Source organism: Hypomesus transpacificus, unplaced genomic scaffold (genome assembly GCF_021917145.1).
Source record: "Hypomesus transpacificus isolate Combined female unplaced genomic scaffold, fHypTra1 scaffold_30, whole genome shotgun sequence".
Taxonomy (NCBI): domain Eukaryota; kingdom Metazoa; phylum Chordata; class Actinopteri; order Osmeriformes; family Osmeridae; genus Hypomesus; species Hypomesus transpacificus.
In genome coordinates, this window is record NW_025813826.1 from 3240335 (window position 1) to 3267378 (window position 27044).

Consider the following 27044-nt stretch of genomic DNA (forward strand, 5'->3'; position numbering starts at 1 on the left):
ACCGGATTAGGCGCAAGAATTCTCTAGTCGACGATTTCCCGCCTGTTGTGTTCACGCAAGGCTGTGTGTCCGTCACGTCGATTTCTCGTACAGAGCCGGCAGGAGCGGTGAAAGCAGTGTCGTCACGTTCCCCCTTCACCGCTCGTCCTCACCCGCCACCTCAAGTAGCCTGACTCCTCTCCCTCTTTTGTCCCCAGGTGTAGCCATGGTTTCGTGGGGAGCCGGTGCCAACACCGTGACCCCTGCCTGCCCTTCCCCTGCCAGCACGGCGCCTCGTGTCAAGCGGTGCCGCGCGGGAACTTGTACGAATACAGCTGCTCCGAGAACCTGTGCCTCAGTTCTCCCTGCCGGAACGGAGGCACCTGTGAGATGCTCAACCCCAGGGAGTGGAGGTGCCAGTGCCCCCCGGGGTGGTCAGGTACACGCCACGCCACCATCCATCCGCAGCACGAGGCATCTACGAGAGGCCTTATTCAGGGCATCTACAAGCACTTTAGTCAGGACATCTACTGGGGCTGGGTGGTTAGTGGTTGCAAGAGCTGTTCGTACTCAAAATGTAGTTACATTTAGTCATTTAGCAGACGCTCTTATCCAGAGCGACTTACAGTAAGTAGAGGGACATTCCCCCGAGGCAAGTAGGGTGAAGTGCCTTGCCCGAGGACACAACGTCCTTTGGCACGGCCGGGAATCGAACTAGCAACCTTCTGATTACTATGCCGATTCCCTAACCGCTCAGCCACCTGACTCCCATCGTTTCTGTTTGTAATTATTTTCGCATGTCCGAAAAGTCCCGTCAAAGATGAACGCCCCCCGTCACGTACGTCCCAGGAACATGTGACCCCTCTCTCCCCTCCAGGGAAAGCGTGCCAGCAGGCGGACCCCTGCACCTCCAGCCCCTGCGCCAACGGCGGCCGCTGCGTGCCCTTCGACGCGCACTACATCTGCCAGTGCGCGCCCTCCTTCTCCGGCCAGACGTGCGGGCAGGACGTCAACGAGTGCGCCCAGAGCCCCTCGCCGTGCAGGAACGGCGGGGTGTGCCGCAACGAGGTGGGCAGCTACCGGTGCCAGTGCCCGCGGGAGTACGCGGGGCAGAACTGCGAGCGGCGCTACCTGCCCTGCAGTCCCTCGCCCTGCCACAACGGGGGCACCTGCGTTCAGAGGGGCGACACCAGCTACGAATGTTCCTGCGTGCCAGGTAATGGACGGTACCCGTTCCTGGGTGACAGGTCATAGACTAATCCCTAAACTGCTCCTGGGTGACAGGTCATAGACTGTAGAAAATCTCGAGGGTCATACTGAAGTATCTGAACTCTGATCCGTTTTCAGAGGGTCATAGTGAGATGATGTCATTTGAGGTGGATCAGAGAGGAGGTGGAGCAGTTTTCCTCTTCTGTGGTTCAGAGGGGAGGTGGAGCAGTTTTCTTCTTCTGTGGTTCAGATGGGAGGTGGAGCAGTTTTCCTCTTCTTTGGTTCAGAGGGGAGGTGGAACAGTTTTCTTCTTCTTTGGTTCAGAGGGGAGGTGGAACAGTTTTCTTCTTCTGTGGTTCAGAGGGGAGGTGGAGCAGTTTTCCTCTTCTGTGGTTCAGAGAGGAGATGAAGCAGTTTTCTTCTTCTGTGGGTCAGGCTGGACTGTGAGAACGGGAGAGCAGGAAAGCACGGGGTCTTATCGTGAGGAAGTGGTCCAGAGACAACATCCTCACAGGACCAAGGAAAGCTCGCAGGCCCAAGAAAGGCTTTGCATCCCCCTTGCTTTCATAGCCCTCCCCCCTCCCCCTCCACTCCACCTCTCGTCATCCAGTGTGAAGTGTGTGTGAAGTGCAGTGCTGTGTGTGTGTACATGTGTGTGTGTGTGTGACGCGCTGTGGTCTGTGTGAAGTGAGGCTGTGTGGATGAAGTGAAGGTGTATGAACCGCAGGCGTGTGTGTGTCAGATGCCGGGGTATGTGTGTGAAGTACAGTGCTGTGCGTGCTTGATAACATGTGTGTGCGTGTGTGTGCGTCATTTGAAAGAGACTCTTTTTTTTCCAGGATTCTCAGGTCAGAACTGTGATCACAACATAGATGACTGCCCCGGGCATGAGTGCCATAACGGAGGAACCTGCGTAGATGGGGTCAACACCTACAACTGCCAGTGCCAGCCAGAGTTCACAGGTAACACGCACACACTCATGCACGCACTCACACACACACACACACACTGGCATTAACACACACACTCATGCACAGTCATTAACACACGAACATTCAGAAACACTTCCATACACTCAAACAGACACACACACACAGACAACCAAACGAGGAGGTTCTCTCAAAAACAGCACTAACCCCGCCCCACCGCCCCCCCCCGCCCTCCCCAGGTCAGTTCTGCACCGAGGACGTGGACGAATGTCAGCTGATGCCCAACGCGTGCCAGAACGGCGGCACGTGCAACAACGCCTACGGCAGCTACCAGTGCGTGTGCGTCAACGGTTGGACGGGGGAGGACTGCAGCGAGAACATCGACGACTGCGCCAGCGCCGCCTGCTCGGCGGGCTCAATCTGCCACGACCGCGTGGCCTCCTTCTACTGCGAGTGCCCCCACGGGTCCAAGGGTGAGAGGGCGCCGCTCACGCGTCGGAATCCGTCTCTGATAACTCGACTGCTGTGTAGGTCAGTGCAGTTCGGCGGTAGAGGACGTGACTACCAGGTCATGAAGTCCCTGTACGTTTCTTGGGTTAAAAGTATTTTAAAAAAGTGCAAAGTGAATAGGTTACATACTGTCAAAAAAAGAATTGGTCTCTGCTCGTGTTAGTCTGTTATGTGGTGCTGTGGGAGCTACTATCTGGAGGTTAGGGTTAGAACTAGGGCTAGGATGGGACCCTCGGCTGGATGTTAGGACTAGGTTTAGACCCCTGGCTGGCGTGTTCCTGGAGCTACAGAAACATCCAATGTGAACTTCGCAACACGACGACCGCTGTTCATCGCGTGCATCGTGAGTAAAGCCTGACTGAAAGGTCTCTAACGAACCTGCGTTCCCTCCCCCAGGGCTGCTCTGCCACCTGAACGACGCCTGCATCAGCAACCCCTGTCAGAAAGGTTCCAACTGTGACACCAACCCCATCAGCGGCCGGGCGATCTGCACCTGCCCCCTGGGGTACTTTGGAGCCGCCTGTGACCAGGACATGGACGAGTGCTCTCTGGGTAAGGCTTCCTGTCGGGGCTGCGTCGTGGCGCCAGTCATGAAGGCGGCTAGCACATGGAAACGCCAGCTTAGATTCGGCAGCACTCAAAAGACGGTGACATCGTTCATGCTTTGTACACCCAAAGTTGATGAAATGTCGACGTTTGTTTCTCCGTTTTTGGACGGGATCGACTTCCAACGCCGCCGCACCGCTCTCTGTTGCATATAGTACGTTGCACTCTACAGGTGTAGCGGGTTATGGTACTAACTCTTCACTAACAGTACAGTACAGGCATAGAGGAAATCCAAGATTGCATGACGGTTTTAAAAGCCGATGGGGAACTGGTGAGAAGACTTCAGAGCACTAGTGTCGGCTAACCGGGTTCCGCCGTCTGTCCCCCTCCCTTCTCCAGGATCGAATCCGTGCGAGCACGCGGGGAAGTGCATCAACACCAAAGGCTCCTTCCAGTGCCGCTGTCAACATGGCTTCGTGGGGGCTCGCTGCGAGCTGGACGTCAACGAGTGCAAGTCCAACCCCTGCCGGAACGAAGCCACCTGCTTGGACCAGATAGGAAGCTTTCACTGCATCTGCATGCCAGGTAACGTTCAAGGACAGTGTGAGTTCGCTCACAGTTTGAAGTGAACGAGCGAAAGGTTGTCTGAACAGCACGCAACCTGTGTGAACTACCCAGACAAACCTCAGAGGTAGTCATAGAAACCTTAAAGAGACCTTCTGTAGATGTTTCCTAAATTCCGCCCCGTGTAATGGAAACCCAAGACCAACTAAAGCAGGGAGTAAATAACAGGATTGACCAAAGAAACACAAAATGACAAATTGTTGAACGTAAAATGTAAAAATAGCCAAAAAAAAACTACTGTACATCCGATTTTCTACACAGTACTTTCCACAGTACTGCACTTTTGGTCTGTCTACATAGGTACAAACTGTTGTAGCAATATGCATGTATTGGTGCCCGTTAGGATCATTAATCCTTTAGTAGAAGAGCTTTGCACCTTCATCTTCTAGGGGACAACTCCCTCTTCCACTGCATGTAAGGTCATAGGTCACAGTGTAGGACCAAAAACATTTGAGGTGTCTTTCTTGATCAAAATCCTTTTGATTGACATTGGAACTGTATTATTTTTACTCTAACCGACACTTTTTGTCTTGCTAATTGGCTGAAGGCTATGAGGGAGTTTTCTGTGAGGTCAACACCGACGAGTGTTCCAGCAACCCCTGCTTCAACAACGGCAAGTGCAAGGACAAGATCAACACCTTCGACTGCGAGTGCCCTACAGGTGAGTCTGGGTACTGCGTAGGGGGGGAGGAAGAGGAGGAGGGGGGAGGAGCAGGAGGAAGAGGGAGGAAGAGAAGGGATGAAGAGGAAGAGGAGGGAGGAGGAAGGAGAGTGCCGGGAGGAAGGGAGATAGCTTACCTTTAAGGGCGGAAGTGGAGTGGAGGGAGAGATGAAGACGAAAAGAGAGATTGAACAGCGAGAAAGAGAGAGATTGAGGAGGGCTAAAGAGAGAGAGAGATTGAGGAGATATTGAAGAGAGAGAACAAGGAGAGAGGCTAGAGAGGGAGAGAGCCCTAGAGAGAGAGGATGAGGAGAGCGAGAGAGAGCGAGAGAGAGATAGAGAGAGAGAGAGAGAGAGAGAGAGAGAGAGAGAAAGCCACGGAGAGAGAGCGAGAGCCAGGGGAGAGAGAGGTGAGACAGGGAGAGGGGAGGCCGATCCTAATCCTAGCCCTTAGGCGGGCTTTAGCAGAGGGCCAGCGCTGAACGAATAAAAGAAGGAATGGGGAGGGAAAAAATCTATAAAGGAGCTGCTTGAGGAAGTTGGAACACGAGGAAAAAGTTTGCCGGTCTTGATGAGAATAGGGGGCCGACAACATGGGCTGTGTATCCATGCTGTGCTGGCTGTGGCGTTGCTACCGACAGGGAACTACTTGGGACTTGACTCGCGAGAGGGACAGCGTTAGAGAGAGCAAGGGAGATGGGAGGGAGGGAGGGGGATGTTTTTTGGGGGGGACTTTGAGCAGTGCCACTGAAGTGGAAGTTATTTTGGAGGGAAACAGCACAGCTTCGAGGCGGGGTACATCAAAGGACCGGCTCTGAGGAGAAAGCCCAGGAAGCTGAAGAATACATGTAGATGGGGTTGAACAGCACAGAACACAAGGAACTAGCCTGCCAAACCCCTCTCCTGTGTGTGTTGGGGGGGGGAGGGAAAGGGAGGGAGGGGGGGAGGGGGAAGGAAAGGGAGGGAGGGAGGCGGGAGTGGTTTGGATGACTACTAGGGGACAGACATGGGGAGGAGCCCGGTTGTTTTGTAAAGCTCCGGGTCACCCCGGGCTCAACTCACTCTTTTCATTTCAAACCATCGCCACTGGGGGGAAATTGAAACGTGGGATTCCAGGGAAACTGTTCCTAAATCCGTATATTACTGTGCAGAGTTGCACACATTCACCCGATCCGGCTAGGTTTGTGTTAACTGTTTGTTCCAGCGGGGGGGGGGGGGGAAAGGCTTTATCTCCTAATCAGAGCAGAGACCTTCCCAAGCCCCTAGAAGAGATCTTCTTCTGTGGACTGGACCGACTGATTGGTTAGAGGGAAAAAAGCGATTAGCATAACTTCCGAGCACCAAGTGCAGGGGCCTGCTGGTCGGTCTAAAGAGAGGAGGGGTTAAAGGTCAAGCTGCTCTTTCTGTGGGGTGGTGGGACCAGAAGGGGATGGCGAAGTTTGGAGGGGACAAAAGGAGGGGACCCTGCCCGCTCTGACACTGCAGTGAAAGGCAGTCCTCTCCCTGTCATCCCTCCCTCCCTCCCTCCCCCCCCCCAAAGGCTGACATGTTCTCTCTCCTCTCTCCTTAAGAGAACGCTATCTGACGAGGGTTGAATACATGGGGCGGCATGGTCATTAGCATGCATGCCTAGCTGTCGAGGGCCCTCGTTCTAATGTAGACACACTCACACGCACACTCACCCCCCCTCTCCTTGTTTTCCAGGCTTCAGTGGGAACCACTGCCAGATAGATATCGACGAGTGCGCCAGCACGCCTTGCCAGAACGGGGCACAGTGCACCGACGGGCCGAACAAGTACACCTGCAAATGCACTGAAGGTACGGGCGAGGTCTTACGACAGCGGAAAGATCCGGACAGATTCTTACATTTGTGTTTGTAGTCGTGAATACATGAGTATACATGTGTTTTTTGCCTCAGGCTACTCGGGACAGCACTGTGAGACGGAGATCAACGAGTGCTCCTCGGGCCCCTGTCACTACGGCGACTGTATAGATGGGCTGGCCACCTTCACCTGCAGCTGTCGCCCAGGTTACACGGGCCGCCTGTGCGAGACCAACATCAACGAGTGTCAATCTCAGCCTTGTAGGAACGGCGGGACCTGCCAGGACAGGGACAACGCCTACGTCTGCACCTGCCCCAAGGGCACAGTAGGTGGGTTACACTTGGAACACCAACCCAGCCCTAGTTACCCCTAGCCTACCTAGCAACTCTCACTTACAACAACGGCAACCTCTCTCTCCCTCTCTCTCTCTCTCTGTCTCTCTCTCCCTCTCTCCCTCTCTCTCTCTCTCTCTCTCTCTCTCTCTCTCTCTCTCTCTCTCGCTCTCTCTCTCTCTGACACACACATCTCTATCCGTCACTCTCGGTCCACCTCTGTCCTCGTCTCATTCTCTTCTTCTCTCCGTCAGTCGCTCCTGCCTTTCAACAGCTTGTCCCTCAGTGGGCGTGGGTTGAAAGGGGAGGCTAAAAGCCCCGTTCTTCTCTCTCAGGGGTCAACTGTGAGGTCAACATAGACGACTGTCAGAGCAAGCCATGCGACTACGGGACCTGCAGAGACAAGATTGACGGCTACGAATGTGTCTGTGACCCCGGCTACACTGGTGAGTGGGCCGTGAGCGGGTGGTGAGACAAGCCTGGAGATCCCAGACGAGCGTGCAGAACACTGTATGCCTCCCAGAGACACATTTGACACATCGTTAAGAAAACGAAAAGGACAGGTGTGGGAGAATGCGAAGTGTGGTAGTCTTCTGATCAAGCTTGTCAGGTGAGGACAGGGGGAGGGAAAAGGGAGGGAGGGAGGGAGGGAGGGAGGGAAGGAGGGAGGGAAGGAGAGGAGGGAGGGGTGGTAGGTTGGGGGGACAGATGGCGAGCGAGCACACTTCGCAAAGTACGAGCAGGTATCCGTATCCCAGCCCCACCTCCAGACACGCCGCGGCCCGCCGCGCTTTGAACAAGAGACCTCTCCCTCTAAGCCTCCTGAAAACCGATCTGTTAAAAGGCCGGAGAAGTGCTTGAACTCTCTCAGCCATACCTGGCTCCTCCCGGATAATGGTCGTCTCCTCCGGTAGCTGGCCAACTCCACCGCGTTTCTGTAAACGGATACACTTGCCGCGCCGATAGAGGGCCTATTGTGCGGCCCCTTTGTGCGGTGTCTTCTAGCGGGCTGTGCTTTGTGTTCAACGTCAACAGGATGTTTTAAGAGAGTTTCAACCAACTTGAGGATCTATCTATGCTAAAATGTCCTTGACTCTTCTGTTTTAACTGTGTCACTGTCTGTATTCCTGTGTTACTGGGACTGTGTTACTATCACTGCCGACTGCCGAGAGACCTCAAATCCTGCCGTCGTGTCTCTCAGGCACCATGTGCAACATCAACGTGGACGAGTGTTCCCCCGACCCCTGCCACAACGGCGGCACCTGCCAAGACGGCATCAACGGCTTCACCTGCGCGTGCCCCGACGGTTACCACGACGCCACCTGCTTCTCCCAGGTCAACGAGTGCCTGAGCAACCCCTGTATCCACGGCCACTGTCAGGACAAAGTCAACGGGTGAGCATGCGCGAGCGCCTCGGGGGAACGATTCCGCTAGAGCGGACGAAAGGCGGTTCTCTTGTCGAAAAAGTGTGTGGTGATCGAGGCGAATGCTCGATCATGTTGTTGAGGAAGCGCCATTCCCCGCTCAGGTACGACTGTCTGTGTGACTCGGGCTGGAGCGGGAAGGACTGCGACGTCAACAACAACGAGTGCGAGTCCAACCCGTGCATGAACGGAGGGACGTGCAAGGACATGACCAGCGGCTACACCTGCTCCTGCCGGGCAGGCTTTACTGGTGAGCGCGTGTGTTTGTGTGTGTGTGCTTGAACGCTCGTCTTCGAAACGGGTCCCGTTCCCCTCGTTCCAGCTCTGATACTGCTGCTCAACTCGCTTTTGGCGTCGGGATGGTTTTCAGGTCCCAGTTGCCAGGCCAACATCAACGAATGTGCGTCCAACCCGTGCCTCAACCAGGGCTCCTGTATCGACGACGTGGCGGGCTACAAGTGCAACTGCTTCCTCCCTTACACCGGTATGAAAATATTGACTCGAGGAATGTTTGATACGCTAAGACGAAAGCGTCTGCTGTTTCCTGCCTGTGAGTTCTAAAGTCCTCGTCGTCCGGGCACCGCGATAGAGCCACGGATGAAAAGGCATGTTTAAGATCCTCGTTTTCCACTAAAGTTCAGCCGCAAGACTTCCGCTGGGCGTAAACGCACCGAGCGTCTGTTGACATTGGCCCTCTGTGACACTTCGGTGTCACTGATAACGAGACGTGAACAATATTTTCCTCCCAAGTGTGTCCTCTCACGAGGTATTAGTTCAAAAAACAGATCATGATGGACCACCTCTGGGCGATTCTTTGTATTGATTCCCCGAGTTTTCTTTTTGGAAAAATCCACATATCATCCCAGCCCTGGAATAATAGTAGGGCTTGTCACGCGGGTGGGAATGGGTGCTTGACACATTTCCTGTTTGCCGGCTTCCTGTCTCACAGAACAGCAAATGCTCAGACAATGACAGGAAGCGGCGGGCTGTTTCCTGTCCGGGCTGGGTGTCGTGGAAAACAGATAGGAGTTGTAACATTTGGTCCAAACAGCTCCAGTACTGTCCATCTTTTCAGACTGGATTGTTGCACACAGAATAATTCCCAATACAGTTATATATGCAAGTTGACTTAAGTTGTTATCACACAAATCACATTTTACAAACTGTGACCACATCAACAAACCACAGTCTTGTCCACCAATCAGATCCTGACCACGGCCTTGCCCACCAATCAGATCCTGACCACAGCCTTGCCCACCAATCAGATCCTGACCACAGCCGTATCCACCCGGCCCCAAATGCTGTGATACCAATGTGTAATACAATAATATGAACTCCAGGTGATAATGGGTGTGTGTGTGTGTTAGGTGAGAACTGTGAGACGCTGCTGGCGCCCTGCAGCCCCTTGCCCTGTCAGAACGGAGGTGTTTGTCAAGAGTCTGAGGACTACGAGAGCTTCTCCTGTGTGTGTCCCAAGGGCTGGCAGGGTGAGATGACCACACACACTCCACACACACTCCACACACACTCCGAGCGCACTCCACACACACACACACACACTCCGCACGCACTCCACACACACTCTCTGCCCACATTCTCTGCAAACACTCCACAGACACACTGCACACACACTCCGCACACACTCCACAGACACACTGCACACACACTCCGCACACACTCCACACACACTCCACAGACACACTACGCACACACTGCGCACACACTTTGCACACAGACCCTCCACACACGACCCCCACCCTCCCCCGCCCTGTCTCTCTTCTCCTTCCCGAGCCCTGTCTCTGCTCCTCCCCCCTCAGGCCACACCTGCGAGGTGGACATCAACGAGTGCGTGAAGAGCCCCTGTCTCCACGGCGCCACCTGCCAGAACAGCCCGGGCTCCTACCGCTGCAGCTGCAAGCCGGGCTACAGCGGCCGCGACTGCGAGGCCAACATGGACGACTGCAAACCCAGTAGGTCCTAGCCCTCCTCTCCCTCTCCTCTGTCGAGCTGGGTGGGGGGGACGCAGGGAGAGTCTGAATTGTAGGCCGGGCGACCCCCCCCCCCCCCGCCTCTCATTTGCCAAAGACTGGAGTTGCTGGACAGTTGGAGTCTCTGCTCGATGGTTCTCACACCTCGACTGACTGTTGCATTGCTCGTCATATGTTGACAAGTAAGGGTCAAGGTGTGGCCTGGTTGGTTGTTCCTACAGATAGCAGTTGGGTATAAAAGGGAATGTGTAACATTTTTCTCTAGATTGTTCTTCTCCTGAGGGCTTCTCCTCAGCTCTGGCTTCTCCTACTCTTTCTCCTTGCTCACCTCTCTCTCTTTCTCTCTCTGATTTACACTAATCAGGGTAGAGGAGGTCCGTTTTATAGCCTTCATTTGGTATCATGTTTGGCTTGTATTTGAGTTGATTCATTTGCAATGTTAATACATATCAATTTCCAATCAAATCTAAATGTATTTGTATAGCCCTTTTTACACGCAAGCTTGTCACAGAGGGCTTCACATACGCCCATAGAATCGCCCCTCAACCAACCTAAATCCACAAGGAAGACAAGGAAAAAACTCACAGAAAAACTCATTAGAGGAGAAAAAATGGGAGAAACCTAAGAAATGTAACTTTACTTCGACCATTTTTGCTCTGGTTTCAATCCATAGTCAAATACCTGCAATTCCAGCATATTTGGTTAATATCAGTACACTGTTCAGCTTACCCCTCTTCCTTTAAACATAGTGGAATGGTTTTGATTGTTTGGCCAATATTTAAATCCCCTAGACAAAAGGCTTTATTGGCCAAGTGTGTGTAATTTGGATCCGGTTTTTACATTGCTCTCAATGTACTCAATGTAGAACTTCTAAGGTAGAAACAAACAAAGTAAAGTACACTGAGCAAATGAAGGTCTAAATAACATAGATCAAATAAAAATAGGGTTTAGGTTAGGTCACAGAGGCCACAGTCTCTCGGCTAGCAACGGATGAGTTGACGTATTGGGGTGATTTAGCATCAGTCGACGTCAAACCAGCGATAGCCAATGAAAGGAAATCAGGTAGTCCGAAAGACAACAGTGGGTCGGAGGAACTTGCACTAAGCTAAAAGCTAACTCCCCTCGGGCCTTCCTCTCGACCCGCTCAGACCCCTGCAGCAACGGGGGTTTCTGCCAAGACGAGGTGAACTCCTTCGCGTGCAGCTGCCTTCCCGGCTTCCGAGGGACGAGGTGCGAGGAGGACATCAACGAGTGCGACAGCGACCCCTGCCAGAACGACGCCAACTGCACCGACTGCGTCAACAGCTACACCTGCACCTGCTCCCCGGGCTTCGGTGGCATCAACTGTGAGAACAACACGCCCGACTGCACCGAGAGGTAATCGGCCACTACACTGTCGTCGCGCCATGTTTACGGTACAGGGTCAATATTGTCAAGTCGGGACAATGTCTATTACCTGAGCTTTTGTCCGACATCCCGTCTGTCGGGCCAGTGCGCTGGGCCCCCCAGTGCACAACCCTAAACCTCGTCAACTTCTGCCCCCTGCGGTAGAGAGTCATCCCAAGACAAATAGACAAGAATCGTCAACTGTTCCAATGACGGGACACTCGACCATCTCAGAATGAACATTGCACTTTTTGGGGGGGGAACCCTTCTGTTTGATAACCGCATGGACACGCGTGAACTTTTTTTGGTCTTTTCTTCCCCAGCTCGTGTTTCAACAGTGGTACCTGCGTGGACGGCATCAACACCTTCACCTGTCTGTGCCCGCCGGGGTTCACGGGCATCTACTGCCAGCACGACATCAACGAGTGCGACTCCAAGCCCTGCGTCAACGGGGGCACCTGCCTGGACAGCTACGGAACCTACAAGTGCTCCTGTCCCCACGGATACACGGGCCTCAACTGCCAGGTAGCGCCTTTGTGTGTTTTGGGGGGGAGTGGATTTGAAAGAGGGGGGTGGGGGGGGGGGGATAGTTTGGGTTGGATACTTTTCAACCCGTGCAAAAATGCCTGGTTTCCGCGAAACGACCTACCCCGCAGTTAAATGTGCTGTTGGTAAGGGTCAGTTCCGCCGTGTTGTGAAATGACTGTCCCTGACCTAACCTGTGTGTGTGTGTGTGTGTGTGTGTGTGTGCGTTAGAACCTGGTGCGCTGGTGTGACTCGTCGCCCTGTAAGAACGGGGGCAGCTGCTGGCAGAGGGGCACCATCTACACCTGCGAGTGTGAGACAGGCTGGACGGGTCACTACTGCGACGTGCCCAGCGTGTCCTGCCAGGTGGCGGCCAAGCAGAGAGGTAAGGAGAGAGCTGCTCTCTGGACGACTGTGTGTGTGTCTGGGTGTCTGGGTGTGTAGCTGTGCGTGATAGTGTGTGTGTGTGTGTGCGTTTCTGGGTGTATGGATGTGCGTGTAGCTGTGTGTGTGTGTTTGTGTTAGGGTGTGTTTGTGTAGCTGTACATTGTGCTTTTCCAGTGGGAATCCTCAACAGGCTATGTTTTCTGAACTGGGTGAATGAAGGGTTAGACCAAGACAGGATACATGATGACATACTTATCTTCATCTCTCTGTCTCTCCACGTTTGTATCCCTCCCTCCACTCCCTCTACTCCCTCCCTCCCTCCACTCCCTCTACTCCCTCCCTCTCCTCCTCCCTCTCCTCCTCCATCCCTCCCTCCCTCTCTCCTCCCCCAGGTGTGGACGTGCTGCAGCTGTGTGGTAACTCTGGTCAGTGTCTGGATGCAGGCAGCAGCCACTACTGCCAGTGTCAGGCGGGCTACACGGGCAGCTACTGCGAGGAGCAGGTGGACGAGTGCACGCCCAACCCCTGCCAGAACGGAGCGACCTGCACCGACTTCCTGAGTGGCTACGCCTGCAAGGTGGGCTGCTGGATTTGACTGCTCACTCAGAGCACTGAGCACACGGAACGTTCTAGAAAAGAGAGCTTTTTGAAACGTGAGCCGAGCTGGTGGACTTTATTCATCGTAAATGGACTTTCAGGTTGTGTTGGGCTTCATAAAAACCTGTCTTTCACTATAAACTCAGCTCTAGGACAGTGAGGAGAAGGAGAGTAGAACTGAAGGAGAATTGATGCTCACCAGCGTTTTGATCCTCCATGAAAAATATATCGCTGGCCTTGGCAGAATGCAGGGCCAGGAAAACAGCTCGGTAAACAAAATAAGCTGTGTTTCATGTCAAACATCGATCTGACTCTCCTCTTTTCTCTATCCCTTTTCCCCTCTCTCTGTCTTTTCCATTTCCTCCCTCTCCCTCTCCCTCTCCCTCTCCCTCTCCCTCTCCCTCTCCCTCTCCCTCTCCCTCTCCCTCTCCCTCTCCCTCTCCCTCCCTCCCTCCCTCCCTCCCTCCTTCCCTCCTTCCCTCCCTCCCTCTCTCTCTCTCTCTCTCTCTCTCTCTCTCTCTCTCTCTCTCTGTATCTCTCTCTCCCTCCCTCCCTCCCTCCCTCCCTCTCTCTCTCTCCCTCTCTGTCTCTCTCCCTCTCCCTCCCTCTCTCTCCTCTCTCCTCTCAGTGTATACCAGGCTACGTTGGGACCAACTGCTCCGAGGAGATCAATGAGTGTTTCTCCCAGCCCTGCCAGAACGGGGGCACCTGCATTGACCTGATCAATCACTACAAATGCTCCTGTCCCAGAGGAACACAAGGTCAGGGACCCCACCCACCTTGCTCTTCCACACCACCTCCACCCATCCATCCATCCCTCCACCCCTCTACACATCCCCCATCCCTCCATCCCTTGCCTCTCTGCCCCCCTAGGCTCCAGATGTCTGCAGCTCTTCATTAATTAGGGCTTAACAGCCCAGCGCATGTCTGAACTGGATTTCTCTAATGAAGGTGACCCGTCGACGTGTTAAAGGGCTTGTGCGCAGCCCCTAAGAAATCGGGTTGTCGTTTTCGGGGTGATCGTTTACAGTCGGTCGGCGCAACACGTCCTCTCGCCCGAGTCGTCCGATTTCCATCGGACAAAAGGACAAACGTCGTGGTCGGCACTGACCGTTCTTTTTTGTCCCTCTCCCCCCGCCGTACCTCACAGGGGACCACTGCGAGATCGACGTCAACGACTGCGCCCCGTTTTCCAACCCGCTCACCAAGGAGCCCAAGTGCTTCAACAAGGGGAGGTGTGTGGACCGCGTGGGGGGCTACCACTGCGCGTGCCCGGCCGGCTACGTGGGCGAGCGCTGCGAGGGCGACGTCAACGAGTGCCTGTCGAACCCCTGCCACACCCGGGGGACTCACAACTGCGTGCAGCTCACCAACAACTACCGGTGCGAGTGTCGGACGGGATACACAGGTGAGCAGCGGCGGAGGTCAGAGAGACACACTGCAGGGGAGTCAGGTGGCTGAGCGGTTAGGGAGTCGGGCTAGTAATCAGATGGTTGCAGGTTCGAATCCCGGCGGTGCCAAATGACGTTGTGTCCTTGGGCAAGGCACTTCACCGCACTTGCCTCGGGGGGGGGGGGGATGTCCCTGTACTTATTGTAAGTCGCTCTGAATAAGAACAAATGACTAAATGTAAATGTGAGGTGTGAAAATACTGAGCACGTGTTTTTCCGTCAGTTTAGAATGTGAGCCTTTATGCGGGCTAATAAAGGTCAAATGCTCCTGTCGTTCGACTGCCTCACAGAGGCCTGTCGGGCCAAATTAGCGGAATCATATTTTGGGGTAAAACACAGAAGCGTGGGTAAACTTGTAAAGTGACGCGTGTGCGTGTGTGCTACTTGCGGTCAGGCCTGCGCTGTGAGGAGGTGTTTGACGGTTGTAAGAGCAGACCCTGTCAGAATGGAGGCTCCTGTGCGGTGGCCAGCAACACTCCTCAGGGCTTCATCTGCAAGTGTCCACCTGTGAGTAAACTCGACCCCCACCCCCTGCACACAGACTCACAAGCACAGACACAGAGTCACATACACAGTCTCGCATCCATATACACACATACACATTCTGAAGAATTTCCGCAACATCATATGCATACACACACACTCACGCACACACACACGAGTACACGCCTATCTCACGCCTGCCGTTTACCATACCAGAAATGCATGTTTGCTCATCACAATACGATCCCGTAAACCTCCCACCTGAGGCTTACCTCCCACTGTAAGAGCGAGAGCCTTCAAATGCGGTGACCCTACAAACAACCCGCACCGACATCGTTCCCATGATCCGAGCACACTGCTCCAGACACCCCACTGCCGTTGAACCCATCGCCGATTCTAGCCTCCGGCTGTGCTCACTCCTTCGTTGTGCCCCGCCCAGGGTTACACCGGCTCCACGTGCGAGTACGACGCCCAGGCGTGCGGCTCCCTCCACTGCCTCAACGCCGGCACCTGCGTCTCCGGCCCCCGGAGCCCCCGCTGCCTCTGCCCTCCTGCCTTCTCCGGGCCCGCGTGCCAGTACCCCAGCAGCAGCCCCTGCACGGACAACCCCTGCTACAACGGGGGCACCTGCGAGTACACCTCGGCGCCGCCGTACCACCGCTGCGTGTGCCCCTCCCGCTTCGACGGGCTGCTGTGTCACATCCTGGACCCGCGCTCCCCGGGCGGGTTCGGCCGCGAGATCACCCCTCCCCCCCCCGCCGAGGTGGAGGAGAGCTGCCCGGTGGCCCAGTGCGCCGAGCGACGGGGGGACCGCTCCTGCCACGCGGCGTGCAACAACCACGCCTGCGGCTGGGACGGCGGCGACTGCTCGCTGAACTTCGACGATCCCTGGCAGAACTGCACGGCGGCGCTGCAGTGCTGGCGCTACTTTGGCGACGGGAGGTGCGACCAGCAGTGCAACAACGCCGGCTGCCTCTACGACGGCTTCGACTGCCAGGATGCGGAGGTGCAGTGCAAGTGAGTGCCGCGTGGCCGGAGTGTTCCGGAAAAGTCTTCAGTAGACTGGTTCAAACAAAACGATATACCCTGAGCAAAAGTTAAAATATGAATATGTATATTATAGATAATAATCATGTATGCCGCCTTCAGTGTCTGCTTTCTCCATGTCGTAAATGTCATAATTTACAGCGTACTGTTCGTGTATGTATATGAAATATATCATTATAATAAATGACATATGTATTTATTTAGGGTTGAAATACGACTGATATATCAAGTCACAAATATAACCAAGATAGGGGCCCTTCGGAAGACTGTTATGTTGATCCGAAGCAACCGACGATTCTTAACCTTGTCCTCTTTCTGACGCGTCCGCCCACCAGCCCGCTGTACGACCAGTACTGCAAGGACCACTACGCGGACGGCCACTGCGACCAGGGCTGCAACAAGGCCGAGTGCGAGTGGGACGGCCTGGACTGCGCCGACGACGTCCCCGAGAAGATGGCGGCGGGCCGCCTGGTCCTCGTGGTCTACATCGTGCCCGAGCAGCTGCGCAACATCACCTCGTCGTTCCTGCGCGAGCTCAGCCGCGTGCTCCACACCAACGTGCTGTTCCGGAAGGACGCGCGCGGCGAACTCATGCTCTACCCGTACTACGGCAGCGACCGGGAACTCGGGAAGCACAACAGGAAGCGCTCGGCCGACTGGTGGGGGGGGGGGGGGCGGCGGCTGCGCCGGGCGAGGTGGAGGGGAGCCTGTCCCGAGTGCTCGGAAGAGACAGGAGGGAGCTGGACCACATTCAGATTAAAGGGTAAGCCTTCACGATGAACGAAGGAACACCGACGAGGTGGAACACCTACGGCTTTTCCCAGACTCCTCCGGTGTCGACAGGCTCGGCTCGCTTTGAAAGAAAGTGTCTTTGCTTCACCCTTAAACAAGTTTCCTAGTCAGTTCGGATCAAAGCATTGGTAATGTGAACGTAAAGGGTTATCCGACCGCTTCGAAAGGGGGTAAATACACTGTGACGTCATTCGTGCGTCGTGTCTCCTCAGGTCGATCGTGTACCTGGAGATCGACAACCGCCAGTGCCTGCAGCAGTACGAGGAGTGCTTCCACAGCGCCACGGACGTGGCCGCTTTCCTGGGGGCCCTGGCCTCCAGCGGCAGCCTCGACATCCCCTACGTCATCGAGGCCGTCCGCAGTAAGTGTCTTCGTGTGGCTCTCCTCCGGCGAAGAAGACACGCATGTTTACCCCCTTCACGGTGTTTAAAAGGCGCGTCCGCTTTTTTTTTCTCTCCCAAAGAATACACACACAGACAGCCAAACGGAAAACATCCAGAGTCCCGCCCCCTTCATCTAAGGGGTGCCGGGGGCTCTCGGATCGTGTGTTTGTTTATCAACAATAGAACAAATGCGATTTTGAATCGGGAGGACTAAACAATCAATCATACCGTTGGTGTGTAAATCCTTTCGCTTCGGGCCTCAGATGGTTAATTGCCCGAAATCAACTCAAACAGGCCCCTACCGCAGCTACATACCAGTCTACTGCTCCCTCCCTCTCTCTCGCTCCCTCTCTCCGTTTTCACTGCACACACACACACACACACACACACACACACACGTTCATCTCACAGTGTGAGGCTGCTGCAACCTTCACCTCTCTGAGTGTAATACCAGGACTTAATGCATCTCTAAGGGTTTAGGTGGGGAGAGTTTATCATTTCAAAATCGTTAGCGGAGGGAAAAAAGAGAAGGGGAAAAATTGATCGGGAGTGTGCTAGAAGTTGGGAGTCTTTGTTATCTTGAAAATCCGAATAAATCCTACGTCTTTACAGCTTACAGCGCGTGCAGTAATTTGAAGTTCATTAATCCCCCCTCTTTTTTTTTCCCTTTAAGAAGAAATGGTAAAGTTGTCTCCTGGTACCCTGGGTTGAGAGAGAAAAGGGAGGTGTTTTTTTCTTCTCTCTCTCTCTCGCTCTCTCTCGCTCTCTCGCTCTCTCTCACTCTCTTTTTTTATGTGCTTAGATGGGGAGCGGTTAGCAATTCAGATCATCCGAACAGATAGAACAACCTTGTTTGACAAATGTGAGGGGGGCTCATCATTTTGGTCTGGGCGCCGCTGGCTGATGGACAGAGCTCGGGGTCCTGCGTTGGAACGGGAGCTATCCCTAGCCTAGCCGAGCTGGACTACCCCCCCTCGCGCTCTCCCCCCCCCCCCGCAACCCTGACCATGCTTTCCCCCCTCGCCCCTCCAGGTGAGTCGGACCCTCCTCCCCCCGTGCTCTACCCCGTCTACGTGGTCCTGGTCGGGCTGGGGCTGCTGGCCTTCCTGGGCGTGGGGATGGTGGCGTCCAGGAAGCGGCGGCGCGAGCACGGACAGCTGTGGTTCCCCGAGGGCTTCAAGAGCAGCGAGCCCAGCAAGAAGAAGAGACGGGAGCCCGTTGGGGAGGACTCGGTGAGGCTGAAGTAAGTTGACCCGCCAGGGCCCGGAACGTTCTCCTTTGTCGCGTCGGGTTCAGCTGTTGAGTTTCTGTGGAGTTTGGATGTGCTACCCTGAGTCGTCAAGAGTTGGGTTGTAGAGTAGGGTAGAATAGGGTAGGGTAGAATGTAATTTTCCTTTTTTGGGGGGGTGGGGTTTTGGGGTTGGGTAGCAGTAAGGAGAAGTCGTGTAGTAGGACAGATGTGGATGAGACGGGGGCGGGCTGGGTTCCTCCTGAGAGGGTCACAGCAGGTTTAGGTAGCGGTGTGTTCATTGACTCGTCTGAGCTGGCGAGCGGGACAGGGTGGGGGGAGGCTCAGTTGACGCTTTCGTCTCCGGCGTCGACGCGCCGCCGCTAATTGAGGGAGGACAGGGTCGGGGGGGGCGCAGCTGCTCGCTGCTTCTGGGTCCTCACCGGAGCCTGTCTCTCTCCTGACCTGCAGACCTCTGAAGAACCCTTCGGACCTGGCCCTGATGGACGACACTCACCAGGACTGGGGGGACGAGGAGTCGTCCGACGCCAAGCGCTTCAGGGTAAGGAGGGGGAGCACGAGCAACCGGACGGCGGGGGGGGGGGGGGGGGGGGGGGGGGGGGGGGGGGGCGATTCGCCCGAGAAGAACCCCCGCTGGTTCAGGCAGGTTCGAAAGTTGACCTGACGATGAGGAAACATAGCTTCTCGCTCATTCGTTGTGCCGTTTAGACGATTGAGAACGCCATTTTGGACATTCTTTCGTTGGGGCAACGGCTGACACCCAGACTTGTGGTTCTGTAGCAGTTTGAGGAGCAGGCGATTCTGGAGCTGGAGGACCAGCCGGACCAGCGGCAGTGGACCCAGCAGCACCTGGATGCAGCCGACCTGCGGGTCCCCTCCGTGGCCCCCACTCCACCCCAGGGAGAGATCGAGAGCTACTGCATGGATGTGAACGTCAGAGGACCAGGTGGGTGAACTGCTACTCTCTAAGTCGTTAGGGAAGGGTTTCAGGGTGGATAGACTGTGCTTCTTTAGGATGGCACGACTACAACAAATCCTTTTTTAATGTTATGATTTTGTTGTGGTGTGGTGAACGTTGAAAGAAGGATAATTCAGTCTGTCAGTGAGCCACTACCAGCATTCTAACTGATTTCTGGAGATTGTGTTTCTTTGCAACAAAGTCCAGAAGTCAGAAATGTGTTTTATATTAGTTTCAGGGTTACTTGAAGACTTTTTGGGATAGATTTCACTGGAGAAAGTATTTGTGCTGTTACCCAGAATGTATACATTAACTAATGAAGTGAAATGATGTAAATAATATAAAACAATGTATGTTCTCAAATGTCTTATAGCTCCCACGCCCCTTCCAAACGATTTCCTTAAATTCTGTAGCATAACAAGCAAAATAAATATCTGTATTTTAGCATATGAATACGCTTGCTCAGTAAGTACCTGTATGTGTGTTTGCGGGCTTGTGCACACACCCGCATGTTTGTCTGCGTGAACTGCATGTGTGTGGGTAAGGAAGTGTGTCTAGGAGGTGTGTGTGTGTGTGTAGGAGGTGTGTGTGTGTGTAGGAGGTACTAAAGCCCCATGTCCTCTGGGTGGAAGGATCTTCTTCAAAGCAGCTGGCTGGAAGCCTGGGGCCCGAGGGGAAAACTCCAGCTCTGATGAACCATGTGACCAGTAATAGGCCTTCTCTTTCTACATGCTTTATTAATAAAACCAATAAAGGCCTCAACACACAAAAACACCCTTTTATGCTGCCCCCCCCCCCCCCCCCCGAAGAATATTTAAGACAACCAGAATTACGGTGCTTAAAACTAGAGCACACCTCTTTACATATACGGATCGATGTTCCCTGAATCGACAAAATCTGCTAGATCTGGGAGCTCGGGTCTCCTTTTGAAGAGTAGAGAGACTCATCCAAGCTGACTGGCTGAGCTGCCTCTTAGAAGAGGATCATTCTCACTTTTCCAGCCGCCTGGCTTTCACAAGCCGGGTTGTCTATCCCCTCCGACTGCTCATCTCCTTCAGAGGCAGCCAAACGGGCGGCTCGATCCCAATCCGTTATCGAAAACAAAGCTGTGATGATTCAACCGAGGCAAAACCAGAGTCGAATCCGACGTTCGATTTGTTTTGTTGTTGCCTCGTTTTTTTGATCTCCTCCCGCGCTTTGAAGTGCAGGGAAAGTTTGTAGCAGTCACCGGGCAGGGGTGACGGTGGAGGTGTGGGGGGGGGGGGGGGGTGCTGACCGTGCACTTCAAAACACCACAGCTTTTCCGAATCGGTGGATTCTCACGTCGCACTAAACACGGCCTCCTCCCTTCCTCTTCCTCCCCTCTTCCCGTTTCTCCTCCCCTCCCTCCCTCCTCCTCCCCCTCCCGTCCCTCCCGTCCCTCCCCCTCCGCCCAGACGGCTTCACCCCCCTGATGATCGCCTCCTGCAGCGGCGGGGGCCTGGAGACGGGCAACAGTGAGGAGGAGGAGGACGCGTCGGCCAACGTCATCAGCGACTTCATCTACCAGGGTGCCAACCTCCACAACCAGACGGACCGCACGGGCGAGACGGCCCTCCACCTGGCGGCGCGCTACGCCCGCTCCGATGCCGCCAAGCGCCTGCTGGAGGCCAGCGCCGACGCCAACGTCCAGGACAACATGGGCCGGACGCCGCTGCACGCCGCCGTGGCCGCCGACGCCCAGGGAGTCTTCCAGGTGAGGGGGGTCGTGGGGGGGATGGGGGGGGGGGGGGGGGTGGCGGTGTAGGGTGACACCTCAGGGAGACTTCCAGATAGTGGGGGAGGGGGGCTGGAGGCCTTACCACAGCGGCCTGGGTTCGAATCCGGCTGGTCCTTTGCTGTGTGTCTTCCCTTCGCTCTCCCCCTGCCTTTCCTGTCACGTTTCACTTACAAACTGTCCAATAAAGCATGAAAAATGCAAAAAATGTATAGACTGTATTTTTCGAACGATAAGGCGCACCGTTATATAAGCCGCAGCAGCTAAATTTAATGATGTGTACATATATCAGCCTCACTGGACTATCAGCCGCAGGTGTTTTAATGTTTAATTACCATATGTAAGGGTTTGTGCACAGAGGGGATTGTCGGGAAAGAGATGGCTGCTTGAGGAAGCATCCATGTATTAGCCGTTAGCTGTTAGCTGTAAAAATCCATAGATTAGCCGCACCGTTAAATAAGCCGCAGGGTCGAAAAATGGGACAAAAGGCGCGGCTTATAGTCCGAAAATTACAGTATACATTTTTTATATTCGCATATTTAATTGATCAACATTCTGTTCTGGTTGAACTTGAATCGTTCGATTCAATTCCTAATTGAACACGACACTTGTTGTTCTGTAGATTCTGATCAGGAACCGGGCCACAGATCTGGACGCCCGCATGCAGGACGGCACCACCCCTCTGATCCTGGCCTCCAGGCTGGCCGTGGAGGGCATGGTGGAGGAGCTCATCACCTGCCACGCTGACGTCAACGCCATTGACGACTTCGGTACGCTTCTTCCCCACCCCCCCAACCCCTCCCCAGCCTCGTACAGTCAGCTTTCAGCTTCCTGTCGTCACTGGGCCAGCTGGACGGGGCAGCTTGCACGGAACGTCCTGTGATCGATCCCGTTAAAGCACACTGTACTTTTAGCCAGTGTGAACATGCGTTGTTAGACTCTGTGTTGAGTGCTGTTTGTCTGCCGAACAGGTAAATCTGCCCTGCACTGGGCAGCCGCTGTCAACAATGTGGAGGCAGCCATCGTACTGCTGAAGAATGGTGCCAACAAGGACCTGCAGGACAACAAAGTGAGCATTAAACCCGTATCACTGCTGACCTGATACAAGATTAACCTCGAAAACATCCTTAAAACGCAATCTATGCCGATCCCATACAAGATTTACCACAAAAACATCCTTCAAACGTTTTCTCTGCTGATCCTACACAAGATTAACCTCGAAAACATCCTTCAAACGTTATCTCTGCTGATCCTACACAAGATTAACCACAAAAACATCCTTAAAACGTTATCTATGCTGATCCCATACAAGATTAACCACGAAAATATCCTTAAAAAGTTATCTCTGCTGATCCTATACAAGATGAACTACCAAAACAACCACCCACTCCACCTCCCCTGGAATAAACAGTGCGCCCCTTTATCTCTCTCTCTCTCCCTCTCTCTTCCTTCCCCTCATCCCTCCCTGTCTCCCGTCCCGTCTCTCAGGAGGAAACCCCTCTGTTCCTGGCCGCCAGGGAGGGCAGCTACGAGACGGCCAAGGTCCTCCTGGAGCACTTTGCCAACCGCGAGATCACCGACCACATGGACCGGCTGCCCCGGGACATCGGCCAGGAGCGCATGCACCACGACATCGTCCGCCTCATGGACGAGTACAACCTGGTCCGCAGCCCGCCGATGCACGGGGGGGGGTCCCTCGGCACCACCCTCTCCCCGCCGCTGTGCTCCCCCAACGGCTACCTGGGGAGCATGAAGCCCCAGGGCCAGGGCAAGAAAGCCCGCAAGCCCAGCGCCAAGGGCATCGGCTGCAAGGAGAGCAAGGACGTCAAGGCCAAGAAGAAGGCGTCCCAGGATGGGAAGGGCAGCCTCCTGGACGGCTCGGGGGTGCTCTCCCCCGTCGACTCGCTGGAGTCCCCCCACGGGTACCTCTCGGATGTGGCCTCTCCTCCCATGATGACCTCTCCCTTCCAGCCGTCCCCCTCCATGTCCCTCAATCACCTCCAGGGCATGGCCGACCCCCACATGGGACTAGGCCACCGGGGCATGCCCAACAAGCAGGAGCTGGCGCGGATGCAGTTCGACCCGCTGCCGCCCCGCCTCACCCACCTACCGGTGGTGGGCGCCAACGGCTCGGCGGGCATGAACGGGCAATGCGATTGGCTGTCCAGGATGCACGCCGCCCTGAGCCAGCCCGGCCCGTTCAACCCCATGAGGGGCGCGGGGGGGCAGGGGGGCTTGCACCAGGGCGGGGGGCAGCATGGCATGCTGGCGTCGCTTCACAGCGGCCATCCGTCCCAGATGATGAGCTACCAGGGCCTGCAGGGCGCCGCACACCTCCTGCCAAGCCAGCAGATGCAGTCCCTCCAGCAGCAGCTCCAGCAGCAGAGCATCCAGCTTCAGAACTCCAACACGACCAGCAGCCAGAGTTTTGTCGGCAGCGAGCTGAACGCCCCCGAGCTCCAGCAAGGCCCAGGAGGCAACGCCAGCATGCCCATCCACACCCTCCTTCCCCAGGAGACCCAGATACTGCCCTCCTCTGTCAGCCAGTCCATGCCCAGCACCCAGTTCCTCACCCCGCCTTCGCAGCACAGCTACTCTGGCCCCATGGACACCACGCCCAACCAGCAGCTGCAGGTGTCCAAACACCCTTTTCTGACCCCTTCTCCTGGCTCCCCCGACCAATGGTCAAGCTCCTCCCCGCATTCTAACATGTCCGATTGGTCAGAGGGAATTTCGAGTCCTCCAACCAGCATGCAGTCTCAGATGGAACATATACCAGAGCAATTTAAGTAGGGAACCTTATACCAAGATGGACTGCGCTATATTTTTCTATAGAAAAAGTACTCTTGAGGGAACAATATCTTTTTATATGCTTTGATACTAACCATAAATAATATTCCCTGTTTTCTTTTTTATTTATTCATGTTTGTATTTATACTTCTCATCACCCTAGCCAACAGAAACTTGCTTAGAGCTTTTTTTCAGTTATGTAACACACAGTGGGTATTTATTGGTCAAGGATTTTCACTTTTTGTCCCTTTTTTATCACATTTTCATAAATCTCTTGTTTATATTTTTGTATCATCTTGTAAAATACCACATTAATTTACAGGCATTTTATAGAGCACATTTCAGGTTGTTTTAATTTGTTCAGTATTTGTAGTGGAAGAAAATGTCATGTGTTGATAGACTTAACAAATAAATGTCAAATGTACTATTTTATTTTGTACGTTGATGATTACACAAAGTTCTCAGTTCAAAAGCAAAGGTTATGTTTGTTTCTGGAGCTGCATGTATGGCTCAAATCAAACAAGCTTCAAGTTATAGCTTCCTTACTCCACTGTGTGTTTGTTTGTTTGTATGTGTGTGTGTGTGTGTTTTTGATGTATTGTAAATAATACAGCCATCTTGGAGATTGACGTTTAAAAAGAAGATGCTTAAGTCTCTCAAAATTGTGTATCCACTTAGGTTCTATAGCCATGTGGCCAAGATGTATCTAATTGTTCAGAGGGATACAGACTTTCCCTCTCCTGTGTTTGAGCCTGTGGCTATGTTGTTTAACTGTATGCATATAATGCATTTCATTTTGAAAGCAGGATTTTGTTTAAAAAATCTTAAATGTTACCTTTTGCAGTCCATTTGCATGATTCTTTTTTTTCCGAATATCAAAAATCAAAGGTAAACAGATTGGATTCTTATTTATTGATTTATAAATCAAGACAGTATTATTGGGACATTTTGTTAAATGAATTTTTACGCAATGTAAAAAGGAAGACGTTTGTGTCCTGTTTTGTAGATGATGTCTTGTAATCCTTTGATGTTCTTAAAAATATATAGAAAACTGTTGGCCCAAATTGCAATCTAAAATCTGTAATAAAATGATACCATCCTGCTGAATTGTAATTTTTATAAATTGTATTTTTCTCCCAACGTTCAATCTGTTTGAAAAAGAAAGATATATATACAGTGCCCTCCAAAAGTATTGGAACAGTGAGTCCAATTCCTTTATTTTTGCTGTAGACTGAAAACATTTGGGCTTGACATCAAACGATGAATGTGAAACCAGAGATCAACGTTTCAGCTTTTATTTCCAGGTATTTACATCAGGATCTGATGCACAAATTAGAAAATATCACCTTTTTGTTCAAACCCACCCATTTGTCACATGAGCAAAAGTATTGGAACATGTGACTGACAGGTGTGTTTTGTTGCCCAGGTGTGTCCTATTACATACATTATTCAATCAATAAATACCACTGAATGTCTACACTCAGGTTCAGATTGGGTAAGATAGGTTTTGTCTATGCAGACTGTATTCAGAGGTGAAAACAACATGAAAACCAGAGCGCTGTCTTTGGGTGAAAAACAAGCAATTGTGAGTCTTAGAGAAGATGGAAAATCAATCAGAGCCATTGCAGAAACATTGGCCATAGCCAGTACAACCATTTGGAATGTCCTGAAGAAGAAGAAAACTACTGGTGTACTAAGTAACAGACGTCGAACAGGTAGACCAAGGAAAACATCAGCAGTTGATGACAGAAACATTGTGAGAGCTGTAAAGAAAGACCCTAAAAAAACTGTTAGTGAGATCAGCAACAACCTCCAGATGGCAGGAGTGAAGGTATCACTATCTACTGTTCGCAGAAGACTTCATGAACAAAAGTACAAGGGCTACACCAGAAGATGCAAACCACTCATTAGCAAGAAGAATAGGAAGGCCAGGCTGGAATTTGCCAAAAAGTACAGAGATGAACCTCAAAAATTCTGGGACAAAGTTTTATGGACTGATGAGACAAAGATTAACTTTTACCAAAGTGATGGAAAGGCTAAAGTTTGGAGAAAGAAAGGAACTGCTCATGATCCCAAACACACAAGCTCATCTGTGAAACACGGTGGAGGTAATGTCATGGCTTGGGCTTGCATGGCTTCTTCTGGGACGGGCTCATTAATCTTCATTGAGGATGTAACACATGATGGCAGCAGCAAAATGACCTCGGAAGTCTACAGAAACATTTTGTCTGCCAATTTAAGGAAAGATGCAACCAAACTGATTGGCAGAGCCTTCATCATGCAGCAAGATAACGACCCAAAACACACTGCCAAAACAACAAAGGAGTTCATCAGGGGCAAGAAATGGAAGGTATTAGACTGGCCAAGTCAATCTCCAGACTTAAACCCTATAGAGCATGCATTTTACCTGCTTAAGAGGAGACTGAAGGGAGGAACCCCACAAAACAAACAACAACTGAAAGAGGCTGCAGTGAAAGCCTGGGAAAGCATCAAAAAGGAAGAATGCAAAAGTTTGGTGACGTCAATGGGTCACAGACTTGCTGCAGTTATTGAAAGCAAAGGATTTGCAACTAAATATTAAGTCTTATTCACTTAAATATGTTTTAAGTATATCTGTTCCAATACTTTTGCTCACATGACAAATGGGTGGATTCAAACAAAATGTGATATTTTCTTAGTTGTGCATCAGATCCTGATGTAAATACCTGGAAATAAAAGCTGAAACGTTGATCTCTGGTCTCACGTTCATTATTTGATGTCAAGCCCAAATGTTTTCAGTCTACAGCAAAAATAAAGGAATTCGCCTCACTGTTCCAATACTTTTGGAGGGCACTGTATAAAAAATAACATAATAATTGTGTTGGCGTTTTTCCTAACAAAAACAAATTTCTGTTCCAATAATTTTGAATGCTTGAGCTTGAAGGTGATATTTAGTTATAGTTGAACTGGTCAATCTTGATTAATATAATTTACAGCTGGTCAATGTCCCATTGAATTATTATTAGATCATTATTTAATTTGTGTATCAGGGACGATTTTAGGATCAGACCTTTTGGGGTGCTCAGCCCCCAATGACAATGTGACATGAATACAGTGCCTTGCAAAAGTGCTAAACGTCATTGCTAATATAAATCCCTAATTTCACTCAATAACAATTACTACATGTATGTATTATTATGCAAAATATTGAATGAATGAATGAATGAAAAAACTAA

At 52.6% G+C, this 27044-nt stretch overlaps 1 protein-coding gene across 1 annotated transcript in view; it reads left to right on the plus strand.

Moving 5' to 3' along the window:
* Window positions 1–24931, plus strand: part of LOC124463587 (neurogenic locus notch homolog protein 1-like) — a 31456-nt gene extending 6525 nt beyond the window's left edge. The window contains 33 exon segments of the mRNA XM_047015348.1: window positions 198–418; window positions 857–1195; window positions 2028–2150; window positions 2357–2590; window positions 3024–3179; window positions 3573–3758; window positions 4345–4458; window positions 6163–6276; window positions 6377–6610; window positions 6949–7059; window positions 7815–8007; window positions 8142–8287; window positions 8408–8521; window positions 9405–9524; window positions 9855–10007; window positions 11174–11402; window positions 11735–11936; window positions 12168–12321; window positions 12716–12900; window positions 13549–13681; window positions 14071–14328; window positions 14766–14878; window positions 15294–15871; window positions 16237–16564; window positions 16567–16664; window positions 16906–17054; window positions 18109–18319; window positions 18776–18866; window positions 19106–19271; window positions 20720–21018; window positions 21662–21809; window positions 22011–22108; window positions 22528–24931. Of these exon segments, the coding sequence (XP_046871304.1) occupies window positions 198–418; window positions 857–1195; window positions 2028–2150; window positions 2357–2590; window positions 3024–3179; window positions 3573–3758; window positions 4345–4458; window positions 6163–6276; window positions 6377–6610; window positions 6949–7059; window positions 7815–8007; window positions 8142–8287; window positions 8408–8521; window positions 9405–9524; window positions 9855–10007; window positions 11174–11402; window positions 11735–11936; window positions 12168–12321; window positions 12716–12900; window positions 13549–13681; window positions 14071–14328; window positions 14766–14878; window positions 15294–15871; window positions 16237–16564; window positions 16567–16664; window positions 16906–17054; window positions 18109–18319; window positions 18776–18866; window positions 19106–19271; window positions 20720–21018; window positions 21662–21809; window positions 22011–22108; window positions 22528–23832 (7303 nt within the window). The 3' untranslated portion in view covers window positions 23833–24931.
* Window positions 24932–27044: the final 2113 nt, after the last annotated feature.